This window comes from Rhipicephalus microplus, chromosome X, assembly GCF_043290135.1.
Source record: "Rhipicephalus microplus isolate Deutch F79 chromosome X, USDA_Rmic, whole genome shotgun sequence".
Lineage (NCBI taxonomy): Eukaryota > Metazoa > Arthropoda > Arachnida > Ixodida > Ixodidae > Rhipicephalus > Rhipicephalus microplus.
Window position 1 is genome coordinate 216436944 of NC_134710.1, and position 19525 is coordinate 216456468.

The following is a 19525-nucleotide window of genomic DNA, read 5'->3' on the forward strand; positions in this document are numbered from 1 at the left end:
CCACCGACATGCCCGGGTACATACCGACTCCATCGCCTACCGCTGCCGTGTTGTCTCCCCGTGCTTGCGCCCGTTTAGTTTTGCCTCACGATGCAAGTTTTAGGGCTGCTAGTGAGGCAAGTTGATTTAGTAGTCCCAGAAGAGGGAACAGAGCTTCGGGTGATTGATTGATTGATTGATTGATTGATATTGTCGCCGTACAACGCGAATAAAACACAGGTACACCTTGAGGCAATGAAAGCAGCGTGTTCTCAACAGCTGAGCCACAAGATCGTCTTTGGTCTCGAGTGAAGCTAGAGGCCCTCTACCTCGTGTCCACTAAATCCCCCATTATCGTTTTCGTCCACATGTAGACACGCGTCATTTGCCTCCCTCTCAAAGAGCATCGCCTTGATGCGAAGTCTGTAATTAAGTTTTTGTTTTTCTCAAGAAAAGTCTCGCACAATCACTCGCTGACGTAAGGCTTCATCATACGGACTACGTGAACGAGTTCAGGATGGTCTGGCGACGCCTTGTGCTATACGAACTGTCGGGAACAACCTTCGTGACATCACTCAGTCTTCTCAGCACTAGGTACGGTCCAAAGTATCTTCTTAAGAGCTTTTCGGAAAGTTCTCGTTTCCGTACGGTCGTCCAAACCCATACTTTGTCGCCAGTTTGGTAGACGACTGTTCTGCGGTGAGCATTGTAGCGGCCTGCATTGTACTCTTGCTGCTGGCTGATCCGTAAACGTGTAAGTTGCCTAGCTTCTTCTGCGCGTTCCGTAAACGTGTCGGCGTCCGGGACGATGTCGTCGCCTTCGTGCGGTAACATTGCATCCAACATGGTTCGTACTTCCCGTCCATGAACGAGGTGGAACGGTGTCATGCGGGTTGTTTCTTGCTTGGCCGTGTTGTGTGCAAACGTTATGTATGGCAAGTTTTGATCCCAATTTTTGTGTTCAACGTCTACGTACATCGAAAGCATGTTTTCAATGGTTTTGTTTAGACGCTCTGTCAGCCCGTTCGTTTGCGGGAGGTAGGCGGTGGTCTTACGATGCGTTGTTCCACTCAGCATCGAAACATGGTCCAAAAGAGCTGCCGTAAATGCAGTTCCTCTGCCTGTGATTACGACGGTTTGTGCACCATGCCTCAGTACAATATTCTCGATGAAAAATCTTGCCACCCCCGCTGCTGTACCTCTCTGGATAGCCTTTGTCTTGGCATAACGAGTCAGATAATACGTCGCGACGATAACCCATCGGTTGCCTGCAGTAGAAGTAGGGAGCGGGCCCAAAATGTCCATGCCAATCTGGTGAAATGGAGTCATTGGGACCTGTACGGGTTGCAGGAGTCCAGCTGGTTTAGTTGGTGGTGACTTGCGTCGCTGGCAGTCGAGACAGGTACGAACGTGGTTCTTCACGGCTGTGGTTAGTCTTGGTCAGTAATACCTTTGCTGTACCCTGGCCAACGTTCTCGTGTAACCCAAGGGGCCAGAGGTAACCTCGTTGTGGCATGCTTTCAGCACTTCGGTGCGAAGGGCTGCTGGGATGACGAGTAGATAGGCAGATCCCGTCGACGAAAAATTTCTTTTGTAGAGTACTCCGCCCCGTAAACAAAACGATGATAACACTCTTGCGAAAACTCTTGGCGCCTTTCGAGATCTGCCATCCAAGTAGGTAATTAAGCCAAGCAACTCAGCGTCGTCACGTTGTTGCTGCGCAATGGTGGTCGTGTGCTGCGAGAGCAGCAGCGAGCTTATTTGGTCTGCAACTCCTTCGGCGTCAAACTGAGCAGCGGCGGCCACCGAAACAAGCGTGCATGTCCTAGGAGGGAGAACCACATCGTCATCATTAATGCGCAGTTGGTTTGGTCGCGCCTCTGGAGAATCAGGTAAGCCCGAACTGTTGCAAAACGTAATCAAGCTCTCTGGTATGTTGATGACGGCGCCATATTCCCGTAAAAAGTCCATGCCGAGAATTACATCTCTGCGGCATGCGGCGATAACGACGAACGACGCAGTGAAAGGAGAACTTCTGATGTCAATTCTTGCGGTACATCTTCCAGAGGGCATCAGTAACTGGCCCCCTGCCGTTCTTATGTGACGGCCTGTCCACGGCGTCTTCACTTTTCTGAGGCTGTCAGCGAGGTCCTGACTGATAATAGAGAAGTCGGCACCAGTGTCGACTAAAGCTGTCACTTTCTGTCCGTCAAGAAGAACACTAAGGTCGACAGTCACAATTTCATCGTTTTCACAGCTTATCAGCTGTATGGCGTCGTGCATTGGGGGCTTCTTGTCGTCATGTATGGCCTGCAACCTTGCCCTCGGAGGTCGCCGCCCTCAGTTTCGCCGTCGCGGGCTAGGTGACCTTCTGAGCCACTAGACCACCGCGGCGGGGTGTGATGACCTCCGAAACTATGCGCAACCTGTCAACGTGCGATCTCAGGGGTCCTCCATTGCCGGCAGTGTGGCTGCGCAGCTGAGTTTAACAAAACCGCTTTGTTGATGAAGCGCAGACAGCGCATGCGTGAAATCGCTGAAGCATATGAAATCATTATTGCAAGAGACAAATGCGTAAGCCAGCCTTCAGCCGCTCTCACAGAGGCTGAGATTTCGTATCCACAGCATACTTTATTACGTGCTTGGTGGAAGGTGTTTTGTATGCCTCCATGTTTGCATATATATGACACGTTTCTTCTATTAAACTTTCACTTGTTTCACAGCGCTTGTGTCGTGCACTTTCTTCCGCTTTTTGTGCGCTGGTCGTGATGAGTTCTCGTGTACGACGGCCACAACTATAGGAAAGCAGTACGTGGTTCACTGTTTTCACCGGACCTTGCAGAGTCAAGAATTAGACGTGCCTGACAGAGTAAGGTGATATATTTTGTTTGAATTATCGCTTCCTGTTTACGTTTTGCGCGTGGTAACCTCATCTTTGGCCAAGTTTTTTTGTTTTTCCCGATATGGTCGTGTTCGGCTGACCCGCTCTGCTGCGAACGATACTCGTGCGCACGTATCGTGACACGCATGGCAAAGAATGATTCGGAGGCGCTTCATCTGGCTAAATAGCGAGACCAATAAATAACATTTCACTGTTCATCATGTTCCCTACCCCGAACTTACCATATCTGCAGAAAAAAATAGCCTGTCGAGGCGATTATCCGACCCGACTCGCGCCGTTGCTCTCTTGCGTTCAGCGGATTAAACACGATGTGCAAAACTAGAAGTTTATTGTAGATTCACAATATGAACTGTAATGAGCCTGCGAATGAAACACAGGGGCTATGCAAGCGAGTATCGGAGCACGTTTGCTCATAGCACAAAAGTTTCGCTTTTCCTGCTCGTCCATCAGATGGCGGTGCCACCCGCCGCGTCCGAAATCGGCTCGCCTCCCTCTCGCTGGCGCCCTTTGTCGCCGTAGCCGCCGTAGCGTGCCCACCATTGCGAGGAGGAGTCCTCTACTCCTCGCTACTTCCGGCTTCACAAAATGGGACGTAACGGCCTCTCCTCACTTTATTCCTTCCTCCATGTGCGCGACGAACTGATTTCATTTCTTGCACGTTTCTGACTGCGCGCACAGAGACGGCTTGTAGCCTACAAGCGCGATATCCTGATAGGTTCGATAAGTGGCAAGGAGGTGATGTCGCCTGTAGGAAGGGTAGTGAAGACGAGAAAGGAACCACTGTCTCGTCTTCGAACTCGGAGTGGGTTAGGGGCGCTTTGATGTGGACATATTAAAACCCAACAAAAAGTGCTTCATTCAGTTAGTGCCTGAAGAGATTGCTTTAAAATGTCATACCAATCCGACTCGCCCAACAACCGTCGTGTGTAGATTTAATTTTGGCCGGTAAACTATGATTGTAAGCCATCCTATCATTGTGTATCGCAGTAATGACATGACTTTCGTCAATAGCATCATTGAATGAACAGCATAAATGTACCTTTGTCTGATCGTGCGTGGTGTTCTGCAGATTTGCTGTTCATCCAGCTACATAGTATAAATGGCTCCACTTTTTTTTTTTCCTGCATTTTCACAGCTATATACTTCAAGCTGCTACAGTGGTGTGTTCGTTGAATAACTTTCTATGAGGAATTCCTATGAAATCGCCCAGTTTTCTGGTCTTTTGCTACAAGAATTAAGTAGGGGAAAAAAAGTGACGCGGGACACGCTGTGTGACCTGGTGAAGGCGACTGCAGGCTCTCGGCTGGCTTGTTTATTACGCAGCGGCGAGCGGTGCACCTCGCGGCATTCTTCGCCGGAGCAAGCCGAGCCCCGGGTGGCCCGAGCGCCGTCGTCGGGGCCGCCTGGTCACGTTTGCCGACGCGCTGGGTCTGGAGCTGGAGCACGTGCGCCGCCTCGTGCACCGCATCCGGACGCCGGCCGCTGCTTCGGAGGCGACGCCGCAGCCGAGGGCCGCCTCGGCCACCCTCGAGGCTGCCTTCTCGGTGGCCAGCGGCGACGAGCTGCGCCAGCGCGTTCTCCGGGACAAGGTGCGTGCAGCGCAGTCTTGTCCGCGAGATGTCAATCGATGCGGAAGGGAGGACTGCACACAATCCGACCCTGCTGAGGGAATGACACCGATGCTGGTGCCAACACTGCACACAACAACGATGGCAAATAATAATTATGGTCAGATATGAAAGTTTGCCTTTAGGGCTTCAATGAATTCATCATCATCATCATCATCATCAGCCTGACTACGTCCACTGCAGGACAAAGGCCTCTCCCATGTTCCGCCGGTTAACCCGGTCCTGTGCTTGCTGCTGCCAATTTATACCCGCAAACTTCTTAATCTCATCTGCCCACCTAACCTTCTGTCTCCCCCGAACCCGCTTCCCTTCTCTGGGAATCCAGTCAGTTACCCTTAATGACCAGCGGTTATCCTGTCTACGCGCTACATGCCCTGCCCATGTCCATTTCTTCTTCTTGATTTCAGCTATGATATCCTTAACCCCCGTTTGTTCCCTAATCCACTCTGCTCTCTTCTTGTCTCTTAAGGTTACACCTACCATTTTTTTTTTCCATTGCTCGCTGCGTCGTCCTCAATTTAAGCTGAACCCCCTTTGTAAGTCTCCAGGTTTCTGCTCCGTAGCTAAGTACCGGCAAGATACAGCTGTTATATACCTTCCTCTTAAGGCATAGTGGCAATCTACCTGTCATAATTTGAGAGTGCTTGCCAAATGTGCTCCACCCCATTCTTATTCTTCTAGTTACTTCAATCTCGTGGTTCGGCTCTGCGGTTATTACCTGCCCTAAGTCGACATAGATTCAATGAATTATCTGCGCAAAACGCACTCACATGCCATAAAAATAAAGAAAAGTGTCCATTTGGAATGATTCCGCGTGGTGCAAAGTAAGAACAGTTGAAAAAGCGACGTAAATCGTGGCGCAAATAGGAGTGTGAATGCATATAATCAATCATTGTAACGATATCCGATTGCAAGAAACGAGACAGGTGATGAAGGCGTGCAGTGTAAGCGTACATACATTCAACGAAAGTGTTGAAAGTAAATGCATCGGCCTGTTGTATCTCAAAATGAAAAAGAATGAATGAATGAATTACTTTTGACGGGCATGGCATAGAGTAATATGTAAGGTCAAGAGAGGATACTTCCATAGACCGCAGCGGCTGATTTGCGTTCGCAGCGCACCAAACTAGTGTGGTGAAACTTTGCAGCCTCAGAGATGGCAGACAGCAGAAAAGACTGTCTCGAAGGTGATTTTGTAGTGACTAGGATTATTATACAGCCTCCGAGACCATTCCTACCTGCGTGCTCATCTCTGAGTCAATACTTTATTTTTTTTAGCGCGTCGTTTGCATGCATCGATTAGCTTCGTGTAAGCTGCACCGCTAGAGCGGCAAGCACACGATGCCAATGTGTGTCTATTCACACACTTTAATTAAAACATGATAATCATTGGAGGATCGAAAACTTTTATTTTCAAGTGATATTCTTGGTAAGCACATGTCCACTTTATTATTGTTGGATAAACGAAGGCACAAAAAAAGGTTCATTGCACTGCGAGACGCGAATATACAGCTGCCATATCATGATTATAAATTACACGCAAGAAATAAACATATAGGTAACAATATAACAAAAACTGCAGCAGAATAAAACTGCAATAAATGCTCACAACTACACATACAGTGCACAACGCGACACGGCAGTAGTTGCCTCAGCACTTGACTCCTGCATGAACTGAACAAAGAACAGAAAAACGTTGGCTACGCTTTCTTTCCCACCTTCGCACTAATTTTCTCCTGCAAACTTTACATCACTATTTCGCAAAAAAAAAAAACAGCCACAAGCAGTCGCCGCAGCAAAAACAAAGCAATTTTATGTGTCATGCAAGCCGTTAACGAGGCAGGAGTGTTTACTTAAAGTTACGTCCTAGCTTTAGGTAGCAAAGATTTTTCTAGATTCACCACTTTCCTCTTATTGCGCTCGTTAGCGCTTCAAGAAATTTGCGAACGGCACAGACAACGATACTGAGCAGAGCTGCACTTTTCACGCAATCTCATTCATGCAGTGAATTCTAATACATGTAGCGGCTCAACGAAAACCTAACAACGGGAGCGGTGACTCAATTTCTCGAGCCAAGAAAGAATTTTCTCGCAAACGTGCTGCGAAGCATTCCTGACACTTTTCTTTCGTGTGAAGCAATGCACGAAAACAGTACGCGAAATGAAGGGCGCTAAAAATCACTCTGCGCCGAACAGCACAATGCCAGAAAAGTTAGGTTAGGCCTTCAATGACTAATGCAATACGCACTCAACAAAGTATTGATGGCGTTCGTACCTAGCAGCAGCCAAGCTGAGAGGCAGACGAAACAAGCGAAGACCACGACGCACGCCGGGCACGTTATCGCACATCTTTTATAGCCTGTTCCTGCTGCTGCCCGTACTTCTTCATTGCCCTAATTGCTCATGAATATGGAGCGTGACAACGTTGCCATCACGTCGACGCCATGTGCATTCCTCTCGCGTACGACTCATGCCTGCTCCCTGCTCGACGTTATCGCAGCGTACAAGTGGAGACAATAAAGACGGATTGAGGTCACTATCACATACGCAAAAACACGTATACGTATACTGTACTAGAGAATGTACTGTAGTAAATAACTAGTACGCGGGTTTCCTTTAAGCAGTGCGTGATGTGTTGCCATCTTATGGCTGGCGTGAAGCAGCGCATCTCAGCCGCTTTTTGGCCCGAGTGACCACTCTTGTGATTTTTATGTTACTCTGTGGCAAGGTGCAAGAATACTTTAGGTGAGCGAACGCCGGCACAATCCGCTTCCCGATAATGTTCAGCTGCGCCAGGAGCCTGGGAGATGGCGCTACGAATTTTGCCCCGGCTTCCCTTCCACCCAAATTTCTCTGTAGGAAAGCCCCGTGATGTTGAAATGTAGTGGTGCTAATTTATTGTCGCCACAACACCCTCGCCGCATCGTCGACCTCCTCCCTTATCGCCCTATCTTTCGCGGCGCCGCTCTGTGCGTGTCGCGTGGTTGGTATTGCACGATTACCCGGTTTTCTCAGACTTGTAAACCGTCCCTGACGTGCCGGATGTGCTTTGAAGAATTTTCCAGCAGCCCGCCATGGTCCTCAGTCCGGCGAGCCATCTATCGGTACGCCGCAAACGAGAACATAATCGGTCCCTCCCCGCCAAACGCTCGCTTCACGTCGTTCGCTTACCTAAAGTATTCTTGCACCGTGCTCTATAGGTAGGGTGTCTAGAATCCCTACTATAGGGGTGACCCGCTCGAATTTGCCCGGCGACGCCAGCGCTTGCCTTTCCCCTGTCAGAAAAAGCGCACAATAGGAGAGTCTTCCGACCCTTCCGCTCCCATTGGCTTCCACGCATTTGCGAAGCGCGCGCTGCACGTGAAACGTCCCTCGTTCCGCGATATCACCCCAACGGAAAGGGGGGAACTATTTCGCGAGCGAGCGGGCGAGCGGAGAGGGCAGCTCGCTCGCTCGTAAACCCGCCCAGCTAAAGCTCTCTAATATAGCAACACTATCTTCTGACAGAGATGTTTCTAATACAACAAAAGCGGCACCGTGTTATCGCGCAGCGTTCAATTTCACTACTCGCGATCGACCTATGATGAATACCTACTATTTCCTGACTTCATCACTGGTGGTTTTGTTTCTTGCGCCCCCCCCCCACCCTCCTTTCGTCTAACATTCTTTCTCTTACCTTGTGTGTTATTTTTTGCACCATGTGTGTTTTTAGTGTGTAGCAGGAAAGAATAAACTACGGGGTTACGGGGAATTCTGTCATGCCCTCGGGGAGCCCTTTATTTGTCCCTCGAATGCACTGTCGCGGCACGTCGAGGGAACACGTAACTGTCCGCACGGTGGCGCCATTCCAGATAGACCAGCTGCTTAGAATATGACAAGACAGCCACGTGCCGATGGGAGCCGTGCTTGGCGCGCAAGTGGCTCGTCTGGAATCGCGCCAGACGAGCGCCTGCTGTAGCGTTGTGGGCCCTTGTTAGACGGCCAGCCTGTCTCCCGGATATGCGTTTGTGTGGCGAGCCGGCAAATTGCACCAATGAAGGCACTTGGCCGCTTCCGCAGAGCTGCAATGGCGCGTTCTGCCCTGCGGTCGCCGCCACGGGCGGGAAAAAGAAAAAAAGAACTGGCACCTGAATAGCCCCTAGACGTTTAAAAAAGGTGTTGGGGTAAAAAGGTACTGGTATACATGAACTTAAATTCCCGCAAACCGGAGAAAATTGAGGGGGGTGGGGGGGGGGAGCGTATCGTGGTTTCCCGTTGCGTTAATTCAAAGTAGTGTCTGGTCAAAGGTGAGCAGGGACGACGTATTATATGAGGCACGGACGTACGGGCTTTTACCCAGTGTCTGCCGGCGCGTCACGAGAAAGGAAAGCTTGAAGTCACGAAAAAAAAAAGTAGATAATTTAGGAAATAACCGGGAATACGTCGCCTAAAAGTGGAAGGGCAGAGCGAAAATATCTTTCATGTGAGAATTCGCATTGTACGTCATTGTACGTTGTTTATTGCCTTTTTTCCCCAGAATATTACGTTTCGAACAAAAACATCAAGTAAACCTCTTTCGTGGCCCAGTACGTTACACATACTTGAAACTGGAGGCAGTTGCAATATGGTCGCACATTCGCAAGAAGGAGTACGTGTAGGACAAGCACAGTCTTATTTATGTACGCTGTCTTGTGAATGTGCGCACCTATTTGCGCTGATTATGATTCGAAGTGCCTCGAAGAAATAAAACTCACCGAGGAATAAAGACGTGGCGTAGATACACAGTTCGACATATAGATTACTCAGGACGACAAATGCGTTTCGGGACCTAATTCCTGCGGCTGAGGACGAAATGCATCGTGCGAGTAATTTTCTAGAAAAATGGCGATGATACTTGTGTATGCCATAACTCGATGCAGTAAGTGTTTTCCGTACTTGGTTTTCTTATTATGAATGCAGACTCCCATTATTTGATGTGTCTGAGAAAAGATACAGAAATGCTACTGTATACCTGTTTATTTTTTTTACTTTTATAGCTGTGTATTTTTTTTTTGAGCTGTGATTTCTTTTTGGCGTGTCCAAGTGGTTAATCTAGACAACCATACAGTCCTTCTTAATGACTGCTTTCGATGTGTGCGAACGATAGTAATTGCGTACACAAGTGTATTTTTATGTTGCATTCATTACTTGTCGAAACTATTCATTTAATTAGATTGTACACTTTTTGGCAATGAACAAAAAATGAGACAATTACTATTAAGGAATGTTATATTTGAGAGCATAATATGTAGAAAACATGAGGTAAGTAATCTGAAGTTATATTTGCGGCGAATGAAGATAATAAAATAGATCGTATAATGTATAATAAAATAGGCTGCACAAGAAGGCTGACGACTCTGCAAATATCTCTCATGGTATGAAATAATTCCCATGTAAAGCAGGGGGCGCTCATATTCACACACCTTATTCTCTGTTGTGTTGATGTGTGAACCAACGTTTAATCCTGCTGGGTAAAATTCACTTGGAGCAGCCGTTGCAATCATTAAACGTACATAACATGCTTATATATATATATATATATATATATATATATATATATATATATATATATATATATATATATATATATATATATATATATATATATATATATATATATATATATACTAATTCAGTTGATTAGTTCACAGAAAATTATTAGGGGTGGGGTTTCTGATACACAAGAATAGTGCTGTCAACATAGAGGAATACTTTAGCATCAGTGAGAGGGTGGTAAGTATCGTAATTAAGTTCAACAAAAGGTACAAGACGAAGGTGGCATAGGCCACTATACTAACTGCCACTGACCCTCGAGAGGAAGGTACATAACAGTTGCATCTTGCCAGTACTAACCTACGGAGCAGAAAGCTTGAGGATTACAAAGAGGACGGCGCTGCGAGCGATAAAAAAAGGAAAATTGTAGATGTAACCCTAAGAGACGAGAAGAGAGCAGAGTGTATCAGGCAACAAAGGGGTGTTAGGGACACCATAGTCGAAATCAAGAAGAAATGGACGTGGGCCGGGCACGTAGGCCGAAAAACCGGTAACTGACTGGCTTCCCTGTGAACACAAACGCATGAAGGGGATACAGAAGAGATTAAAAAGGTCGCGGACAGCACAAGACCGGGTTTATTGGCGGATCATAAGAGAAGCCTTTGCCCTGCAGTGGGCGTAATCGAACCGATGATATATATATATATATATATATATATATATATATATATATATATATATATATATATATATATATATATATATATATATATATGAACTATTAGAGCAATGGTAAGACATTTAACGTTTTCATTTTTCGTTTTTTTAGCTACAAAAGATTACTCGTAGCGTATAATATCCAGAAAAAAAAATGCTTTTAAAGATGGCTTTACCACAGATGGACATTTTATGCGGAGAAGCCTTCTTTAAAAAAAGAAAAGAGAGATCTCTGGCGTATCAAGCGGTGCCGTCGATGTGAAGACTAAACCGCCGGTGCAGGTGTGCCTGAGCGCCCTGTCCGTGCGCGAGCTGACGCTGTACGGCACGGTGAGCGTGGCCAACGTGACGTACCACAAGCACGTGTTCGTGCGCTACACGGCCAACGGGTGGCAGTCGCACGTGGACTGGCCGGCTTCGTACGTGCCGGGCTCGCTGGCCGACGGCGTGGACCAGTTCGAGTTCGAGATCAGCGTGGCTGACGCGCCGCTGCTGTGTGAGCTGGCCGTCTGCTTCGAGGCCGAGGACGGCCGCCGCTTCTGGGACAACAACGGAGGCGCAAACTACAGCCTCCGGCGCTGCGGCGGTCGGCCGGCCGCCTCGCCGCGGGCCGCAGCTGAGCACAAGGCGCCGTGCGGAAGTTGGCTCCACTGGCTTTGACGACGAAGCTTCTCACCCTCCCCAAAAACTGTGCAGGGCAGAAGCCGAGCTCTCAAGGTTTTTTTTACTGGCTTCCCTGCGTGTGTACATTCACGGACACTCGACACGTTAGGTTTAACTTAAACGCCTTCTTCCGTTCGTGTTCCTCAATCACGTTTAGTGTGGAGTTTAATCTTGAGGTTGAGACCTATTCGGCAACTGCATAATTTATGTGTAGTGCCGAGATAGTGAGTTATCCATCGTGGAAGTTATTCTAGTTTGTAATTTTTTTGTTTGCGTTTCATTTGACCATAACTGTGTATTACAATTTACAGAATAGGTTTAACTTTCGATACATATATGCGGAAAAGCTAAATTAATCTTTTGTAGATGCAGGACAAAAGAATCGCTCAAAGACGATTAGGTGGCCGCTCCGATCGGTTTCTACCCGGCGGCTGATTCTGGAGCAACACGACCAGCCAAAGCGTCCGCTCTCTCTTCATGTCAGTTCGCCGTGTTCTAAATGTGTGTTCCTGCTACTGGTGCACTGCAGTGCTTTAACGCATCGTATTCACATTACCGTGTATTCAGAAATACTCGGAACAGCCGTGCAATATTGAGCTCACTCGCACCCAGCTGTCCCGCTATACGCTTGTATGTTTCGGCTATTCTGACACCGTTTGTTTGCAACTAGGGCCAGGGTCAGTAAGAAAGAAACATGGACGCCGGACCAGGAAAGAGCGGACGTGAAGCGATTCGTAACTCCAGAAAACGCTCCGTGTGCTGGCAACACTGGTAGAAAAACAAAGATGGCTGCGCCTAACACAGTCAACGTGTCATTTTCGCTTGGCACTGTGCGAAGGTTTCTTGATTGTGGCGTCGGATCGCGCTACTTCTTCGAAGGTGAAAAGTAGCTGGCCGTGGATAGCCCCATTCTCATCGGCATGAAGGATCGTACTCGCCAAACAACGGGAATATTGGCGCTGTTCACGCTAGCATCCGAGCCTATTCGGTAAACCGCATCAGATGTACTTCAAAAGTTTAAGAACCTGTCTAGCGAACCCGTGTTTATGAAAGGCAGCTGCTCATGTGTAGCGGGCCTCTCCCAAAAGGTGCTAACACTTGCGCTGCCCTGCTACCAGGGAGGTTTAAATAAATCTTGCTGGAGTGGGGGGCGCCTATACATATCAATGGGGCGCTGTGAAGCTGCGGCGCGCGCGTGGCGGCCATCTTGCTACAGGCAACAGCCAAAGCGTGCCCGCCGCTTTTTTCCGCCGGGGTTTTTAACCATTATGGAGGGCATTAACTGGTAAGTTGTCAAGAATAAGAAGTCAAACGCCACTCAAGAATATAGTCTACCTTATTCTGTTTTTTAAAGCGTTTTCCTTGCAAGCATGCTCACCGACGAAGGGTATGTAACGCTGGTTTTTTAAAGAAAGAAGCTTACTCGTGAGAGCCGAGCCCACTTTCTAGGCATTCATTTTCTTGTTTTTCTTCATGGGACGGAATCGTATGCATATGTAGATTTCGACCACTTTGCCTGAGTGAAATATAAATGTGGCTGTCCCAAGAACCACGCGTACAAAATGATATGCTTATCGGAAAAAAAAAATGTATGTACGAGGGAAAGCTGCGGCGAGTCCCCCCTCCCCCCTACTCTCAGAAATGGGCTTTTGATTCCTGACCTCTTTTATTTTCACTTAAGGATAAAGCCTCGTTTTTTTTTTGGTTCACTACAATTTCTTTACGGTACAATTTTCTTCTGGAGTTGTTCTAGCTCACCGTAAGAAACACGAACCATTTTTTTTTTTTTTGCAAGAGCTGCCGTATAGCCGAAGCAACTCTCACATCTTCAAGTTGAATACATATAATAGCACGAGTATTTCTCGGTTATGGTCGCTTTCTTTGCAGTTGCATCACATTGCGCAATTCAGACACTGGTTTTTGCTCGCTGCACTTCAAATAACAAAATAAATAGCACGAATGTAACAAAAGACAGGTCCTTATGATTGATTGATTGATTGATATGTGGAGTTTAACATCCCAGAACCACCATATGATTATGAGAGACGCCGTAGTGGAGGGCTCCGAAAATTTCGACCCCCCGGGGCTCGTTAACGTGCACCCAAATCTGAGCACACGGGCCTACAGCATTTCCGCCTCCATCGGAAATGCAGTCTCCGCAGCCGGGATTCGATCCCGCGACCTGCAGGTCAGCAGCCGAGTACCTTAGCCACCAGACCAACGCGGCGGGGCACATTTCCCTATGTGTTGCCCAAACAATGTTAACTACCCTCGTGGTAGCAAGTTAAGCTTCTAATTAACAGAGCTAACTAGCAGGGTCGTAGCCAGAGATTAGCACGCCGTGCCCGTGCCCCCCCCCCCCCCCTCCGTTTCTCTGAATTTTTTTTTTCGCTTTGGCAAGAGAGCGAAAAATGGTCGTTTCAAGAGGATGCCCCTCTCGAAAACAACAAAATCCCCCCCCCCCGCCACCTTAAAGAAAAAAAAAATTGGCTACGGAAGGTTTATGACCGGGCTAGTTGGTGAAGATCCACAATAGCTTACAGCGCACTCACTTCGTCCGTGTCGTGCACTGTGAGCTATTCTGGCTACTCCCCTGCCAGTGATCAAAAACGAAATGTTGGAGACACCTATTTATTTTAAACGAGTAGTTAACGGTGTGTTATTTTCCCACTCGCTTACTACTCTAGTGGTAGCAGCAAGCACAACAAGCACAAGGATGTCAATCAGTGGACATTGCTGGTGTTTCATAAACGCGTCTAGCCCAGTCGGATAACTTGCTAGTCACAGTCCAGTCTGGCTGTAACGATTCGCCAACTGTCTAAAACATATGTGATCGCTGTATTTTCGCTACCAGTCATCCCGTCATCTAATGACACAAGTGTTCATCAGCACGCCCCGAAGTGTTTCGAACATTTGGGTCCTTAAGAAACCCGTTTGAAAAGAGAAAGAATAATCGTGAGATATGCGAAGACGGGCTTACAGCTATCAACATGCACGTGTTCCTTGATACAGTTTTCATCAAACTATAAATACGATACTCACAACTGAAACATTATTCCAGAACACCTTTCCGCTTGACCTATGTAGCCTTAAGAAGGAGAGGATGTATCCATTACAACGTCCGAGCGCTATTCAACACCGGCGAAGATCTGGAACATCTGTGCGGCCGTAGCCGCTTGAGTTGCGGAAGGCGCGCTTTCTACCTATGACAGTTGGCGCGCGGCTTCACTTGAGGGCCGCCTCCTCCACTTCAGCAAATATTAATTCAACCTTCTTGGTTACTACACTGCTACCGGCAAGGCCTTCACAGTTTTCCAGGTAACTATATACGCTGCGACTCGTGTGCATGCATCCCATTGAGTTCCGTTGTCCCGTCAAAAGGTGAATACGTATGCCGTTTACTTGATTACTGCGCAAAGCTCTGGGGCACTGTATTTTGAGATAAGGCAAATGGTTCCTATTGTAATAGGAGTGCTGTTCTTTTTTAGTTCGCGATCTCGGTTATTAAGTTTTTTTTATGAATAAGTTCGTGTGCTTCTGAACACTCGCTTGTTCGTGTTGGCTGTAGTTCATATTCAAAGCAGATATATGCATGCACACTACGCACGCTACGAATGCACAGATATCAGATGCATTCACACGAACGCACATACAAACATGCACGCTACGCGCGCGCGATCCACCCCCCCCCCCCCGCACAATTTGGATTTTGCATGTGTATATACACATGCAAATCCAAAATGTGCGGGCGGGGGGGGGGGGGGAGAATCACAGCAGCTTAATTTGATAATGGGTAGCTTTGCGACTTGCAGAGAAAACAAGCATGTGCGAAATATAGTCGTACACGTAACGCAACAAATTTCCTGAAGCGCTAGCTTAAATAAACTTAATTATACTCCGTGATTAGAGAAGCTAGAATATTGATAAGAATACACACGCGCTAACTAATGCTGTACTCACCGAGAAGAATTAAGTGGTCGTGAGCGAATCTCCGTCGCGCATCTTCTGCACCCTTCGGGAAGTGATAGAACGATGCGTTGCCGTCTTTCCTCTGCGATGCCACGCATTGCGGCACACTTCAATGATCCTTGGACATCGCTTTCTTCTTTTCGGGCTCGCGCGTGTGGTATAAAGAACTAAGAAAAGATAAAAGAACTATGCGGCCGCTTCGCAACGCGCGCAACGTGGTAACATGTCTGCTTTCAATGTTCACCCTGTTTGTGCCGTTTCCAGCGCGGCCGCTAGGTGGCGAGTGCTTAGTTGGAGTCGCGAATAGCGCTGAACTGTACCGCCTCAGAGCACAGCCAACGTTTTGCAAAGCACGGTGTGCCTCAACACCAGGCCTCGCGCTCAGCTAGGCTTGGCGTGAGAGTATCCGTTTTGTTCATCGTCTTTCGTCGTTAGAGACCTTTTCGTGAGTGTTATGCGTAGTTGTGGAGAAAAAAACAAGGGCTTTACTTTCATATCATATAGTAGATGTCCCAAAGCAACCCCAGTCTGCCAGTGACGCTGGGGTGAAGGACTCCGGGTGATTTTGACCACGTGGACTTCTCAAACGAGCGCTTACATCTCGCTCTACAGGGGCCTCTAGTATTTCATTGAAAGGGGCCCTGAAACACTTTTTTGAGTAACCATGGAAATAAATCACTGGAAGAGCTTGTCTCCTCGCAAATTCAACGCCACAAAAAATTTCTAAATCCGTCCTGTACGAGCGGATTTACAAAGATTTGACACATGCTGCAATCGCATTCTCTCTTCTCTCATCCCGACGAAATCGCTGGAAGCGAAGCAGGGAGGGATGGCATGGGCAAAAATAAAAATACATCATGCGCGCCTCATGACGTTGAGAACTTTTTATTTTTTTGTTCGAATACGCGGCTTTTTTAGTGTGATCGCGCGCGCACGCGTTGAAAAGTGGCGGCCTTCCGCGGTGATCTGTGTAACGACCGAGAGCGCCATGTTCAAATCAGCCAATGGCTAATAGACTGGCATTCTACGAGTGATTTTTGAGCGTCTTTCGTCATTTGTCGAGGGAAGAGAAAGCAATTCATAGCTTACTTTGATAATTTATTGTGAATTCCAGACCGCGTGCTGCGCTATAGCATTTAGCTCGCGTGTTCTCGGGAGCTTCTACTACCGATCAGCAGCGTCTTCTGACCCTGCTCAAAAAGTGTTGCAGGGCCCCTTGAAAGCGTCGCTAGCCTATGATGATGATGTGTGTTGTGTGTTATAGGAGAGAGGGAATAATGAGTGAACATGGTCCCTTGGCGAAAGCTGTGCGGCTTTTATGCTTGCTATGACCCCTGGCCAGATTGCCGGCACTAGCTATTCCTGACACCTTTATATATGTGCAATATTTCGCTCGCCCATTGGTTGGTGCAAGCTTGTTTGAAACGTCGACCCCCGCTTTTTTGTGCAGGTACCTAGCATTTGCTCGGAAACGGATGCAAAATTTTGTCCACCGTTGTGCTAGGCTACTTCGACGTTTACTGCAGGCATGATCAAATAACTACCGGACCTTGAAAAAATTGTTAGCCTAGTGTTGTTACTGCCGTTGGCACAACGTTATTATGTCATTGTAAATATCATTTATTACTACGCACTAAGTGACTTAGCTTTGGCTTTGATAGCACGCAGTACGTATATCCACATGAGCAACAAGTTTTCTTGAGTGCGAGCAGAAGAGACAACCATGGTGAGTTTCACAAATCTGATAAACGCGGGAACGTACAGCTTTTGCCCGCGTTTTCGAAGTCGCTGCGCGAGTAACACAAGCTGTATACCGTGACGAGGTTATATACTTACCTGGCTCTGCGAAGCTCGAAATAATGTGCAGGCAACTGAGCTTTATAGCACGAAGTCTTGTGTGTGTGTTCCTCGTTTCTGTGCTTCATTCACTTTACCATACTTACTGTAGCTCGATTTCTTGTTCTTGTGGATAGAAAATGTTCCGCAGGGCTTCTCGACACTTCAGGTCACGCGCCTAAAACCTAATGACGCAGACCGTCTCTGCTGTTGCTCTGTAGAAGTAGTGCCTATGCACACGTAAGCACATTATCCACCAGACCAATTCCTTAGCGTTTTTATAGTGCCGAGAAGGCCTCCTCGCCGGCGTACTACCTCGTGCACTGCCGCTACGGGTTTCAGGTTGTTTGTCAGGTTATGTGCTAGAATCCTCTGCTAAATGCTAGTGGACGCAACGTGATATATGTTGCGTTGCGTCATGTCTTATGTAGGCTGGTGTATACAACTGCGAATCGATTTGAAGCCTATATACACTTCAGGCTTGTTCGCAACTTCGAATGAAGTGCGTGGCACGCAGCTATTTGCGAAGGAGTGCCAGAGATACGAAACACAGTTTATCCTTAACTTTCCCTGCGTCGCTTTCTCGCGGAATTGCTAGTGTCAAACAAGACTAGACGTATTCGCCCGCGCCCCGCCGTGGTGGTCTAGTGGCTAAGGTACTCGGCTGCTGACCCGCAGGTCGCGGGTTCAAATCCAGTCTGCGGCGGCTGCATTTCCGATGGAGGCGGAAATGTTGTAGGCCCGTGTGCTCAGATTTGGGTGCACGTTAAAGAACCCCAGGTGGTCTAAACTTCTGGAGCCCTCCACTACGGCGTCTCTCATAATCATATGGTGGTTTTGGGACGTTAAACCTCACATATCAATCAATCAAATCGTATTCGCCCGGATTTCCCACGCACATGTGGTCACCGTGCTGTCGTTTGTGCTATATACTCGTGGTCTATTTAATTATTGCCCGCTTGCAGACAGCAGCGATCGTGACCGTAAATGTGGCCGGCATGTCACGCGGCTGCTATTCCCTGAGATGCCTGAAGGAAACTTGTAAACGGTTGTGTTCTTCAGCCTCTGTGGAGCATTGATTGTTCATGTATATAGCGCCAGTAATATATATCATACACCAGCCTCACCTGAGACCTCACGTACATCTCCTGTTTCGCGCAGTGTCGATGGTATAGGTCACATGCACTTGGCAAACAACGAATCACCGGGACAACTTTAATACGGAAATTTCGGTGAAATTTCACTTTTAGAGCACTTTATGCCAAACTGTACGTGCTACCGTTGCGGGATATCCAGCACATTCGCGAGCGTATACTGCATGACATGTTTCCTGTTAGCGCAGTGCGTCAGAGTGTGACAGCGTAATGTTGTTCGTGTTGCGAGTGTAGTCATGAAATTTAGTCTGGTATCCGCTCACACTGAATAAACATGTTGATATGTTCATCCCCTGTTGCACGGACTCCATGGAATAATTTTGTACGATATTTGTGCTTATGAAATAACGTGCTTCCATTTAGTGAATAAAGTTTTGTTACTGAATATGATTGGTATAGTGTGGCATTACTGAAAAAAAAATGTAAACAGTGTTGTGGTAAGTGTGGCAAGTTGGGCAGGTTGGTAAAGATACGGATGAGTGTCGCATAACCACGAATGCAGAAGATGTAGACTTGGACAGCAAACGCGGGTGTGCTGTCTCTATCTTTTGTGTCCGTGTCTTATGCGCTACCCGTTCGAAGAAGGTTGTGGCCTGACCGGAGGCCCGCATTGGCCGCCAAAAGCACGCGTGATGTCTTTCGCAGCTTTAAAGAACGCTAAAGAGAAAATTAAGTAGCCGTGTAATAAAAAATAAAAAATAATAATACTCTTGTACAATACAAAGGAGCTAACTCTTAGCGCGTAATAGAAGGCGTACGTGGTAATGCACGAAGAGCGCATAAACTAATTGCCAAAGATGAGGTTGCCTTGAATTTCTCGCATAGCTCGTCATGAAGTCAAAGATTTTGATGGCGTAGGCTGTGGCACAGTTAACTTGTTTTGTTGTTACAGTTTACTGTTTGGTATGTTGTACCACAATGGAATGAAATAAAAATTAACTTATGATGTTATGTACTTCCTGCGCGACTCTGAGTACGAGAATACGCGTTGTCTAGCTGTGCCAAAAGTTCATGCGATGAGGGAGCGAAAAAGTTGTAGACCGTGTAGCGGCGCCACATGCTCCACTCGAAAAGACCCGGTTAAAGCTGGAATCAAACCTAAGCATTTTGCGGGGCGATGAAGCTTTTTACCGCAGAGCTACGCCAGGTCTTGGAACTACTTTTCAA

General features: G+C 47.4%; 1 protein-coding gene across 1 annotated transcript in view; it reads left to right on the forward strand.

The window, feature by feature from the left end:
* LOC119187471 (protein phosphatase 1 regulatory subunit 3E) overlaps positions 1-18743 on the forward strand; it is a 30142-nt gene extending 11399 nt beyond the window's left edge. The window contains exons 2-3 of the mRNA XM_037435585.2: positions 4205-4470; positions 11019-18743. Of these exons, the coding sequence (XP_037291482.2) occupies positions 4205-4470; positions 11019-11396 (644 nt within the window). The 3' untranslated portion in view covers positions 11397-18743. The remainder of the gene's footprint in view (positions 1-4204; positions 4471-11018) is intronic.
* The last annotated feature ends 782 nt before the right edge of the window (positions 18744-19525 follow it).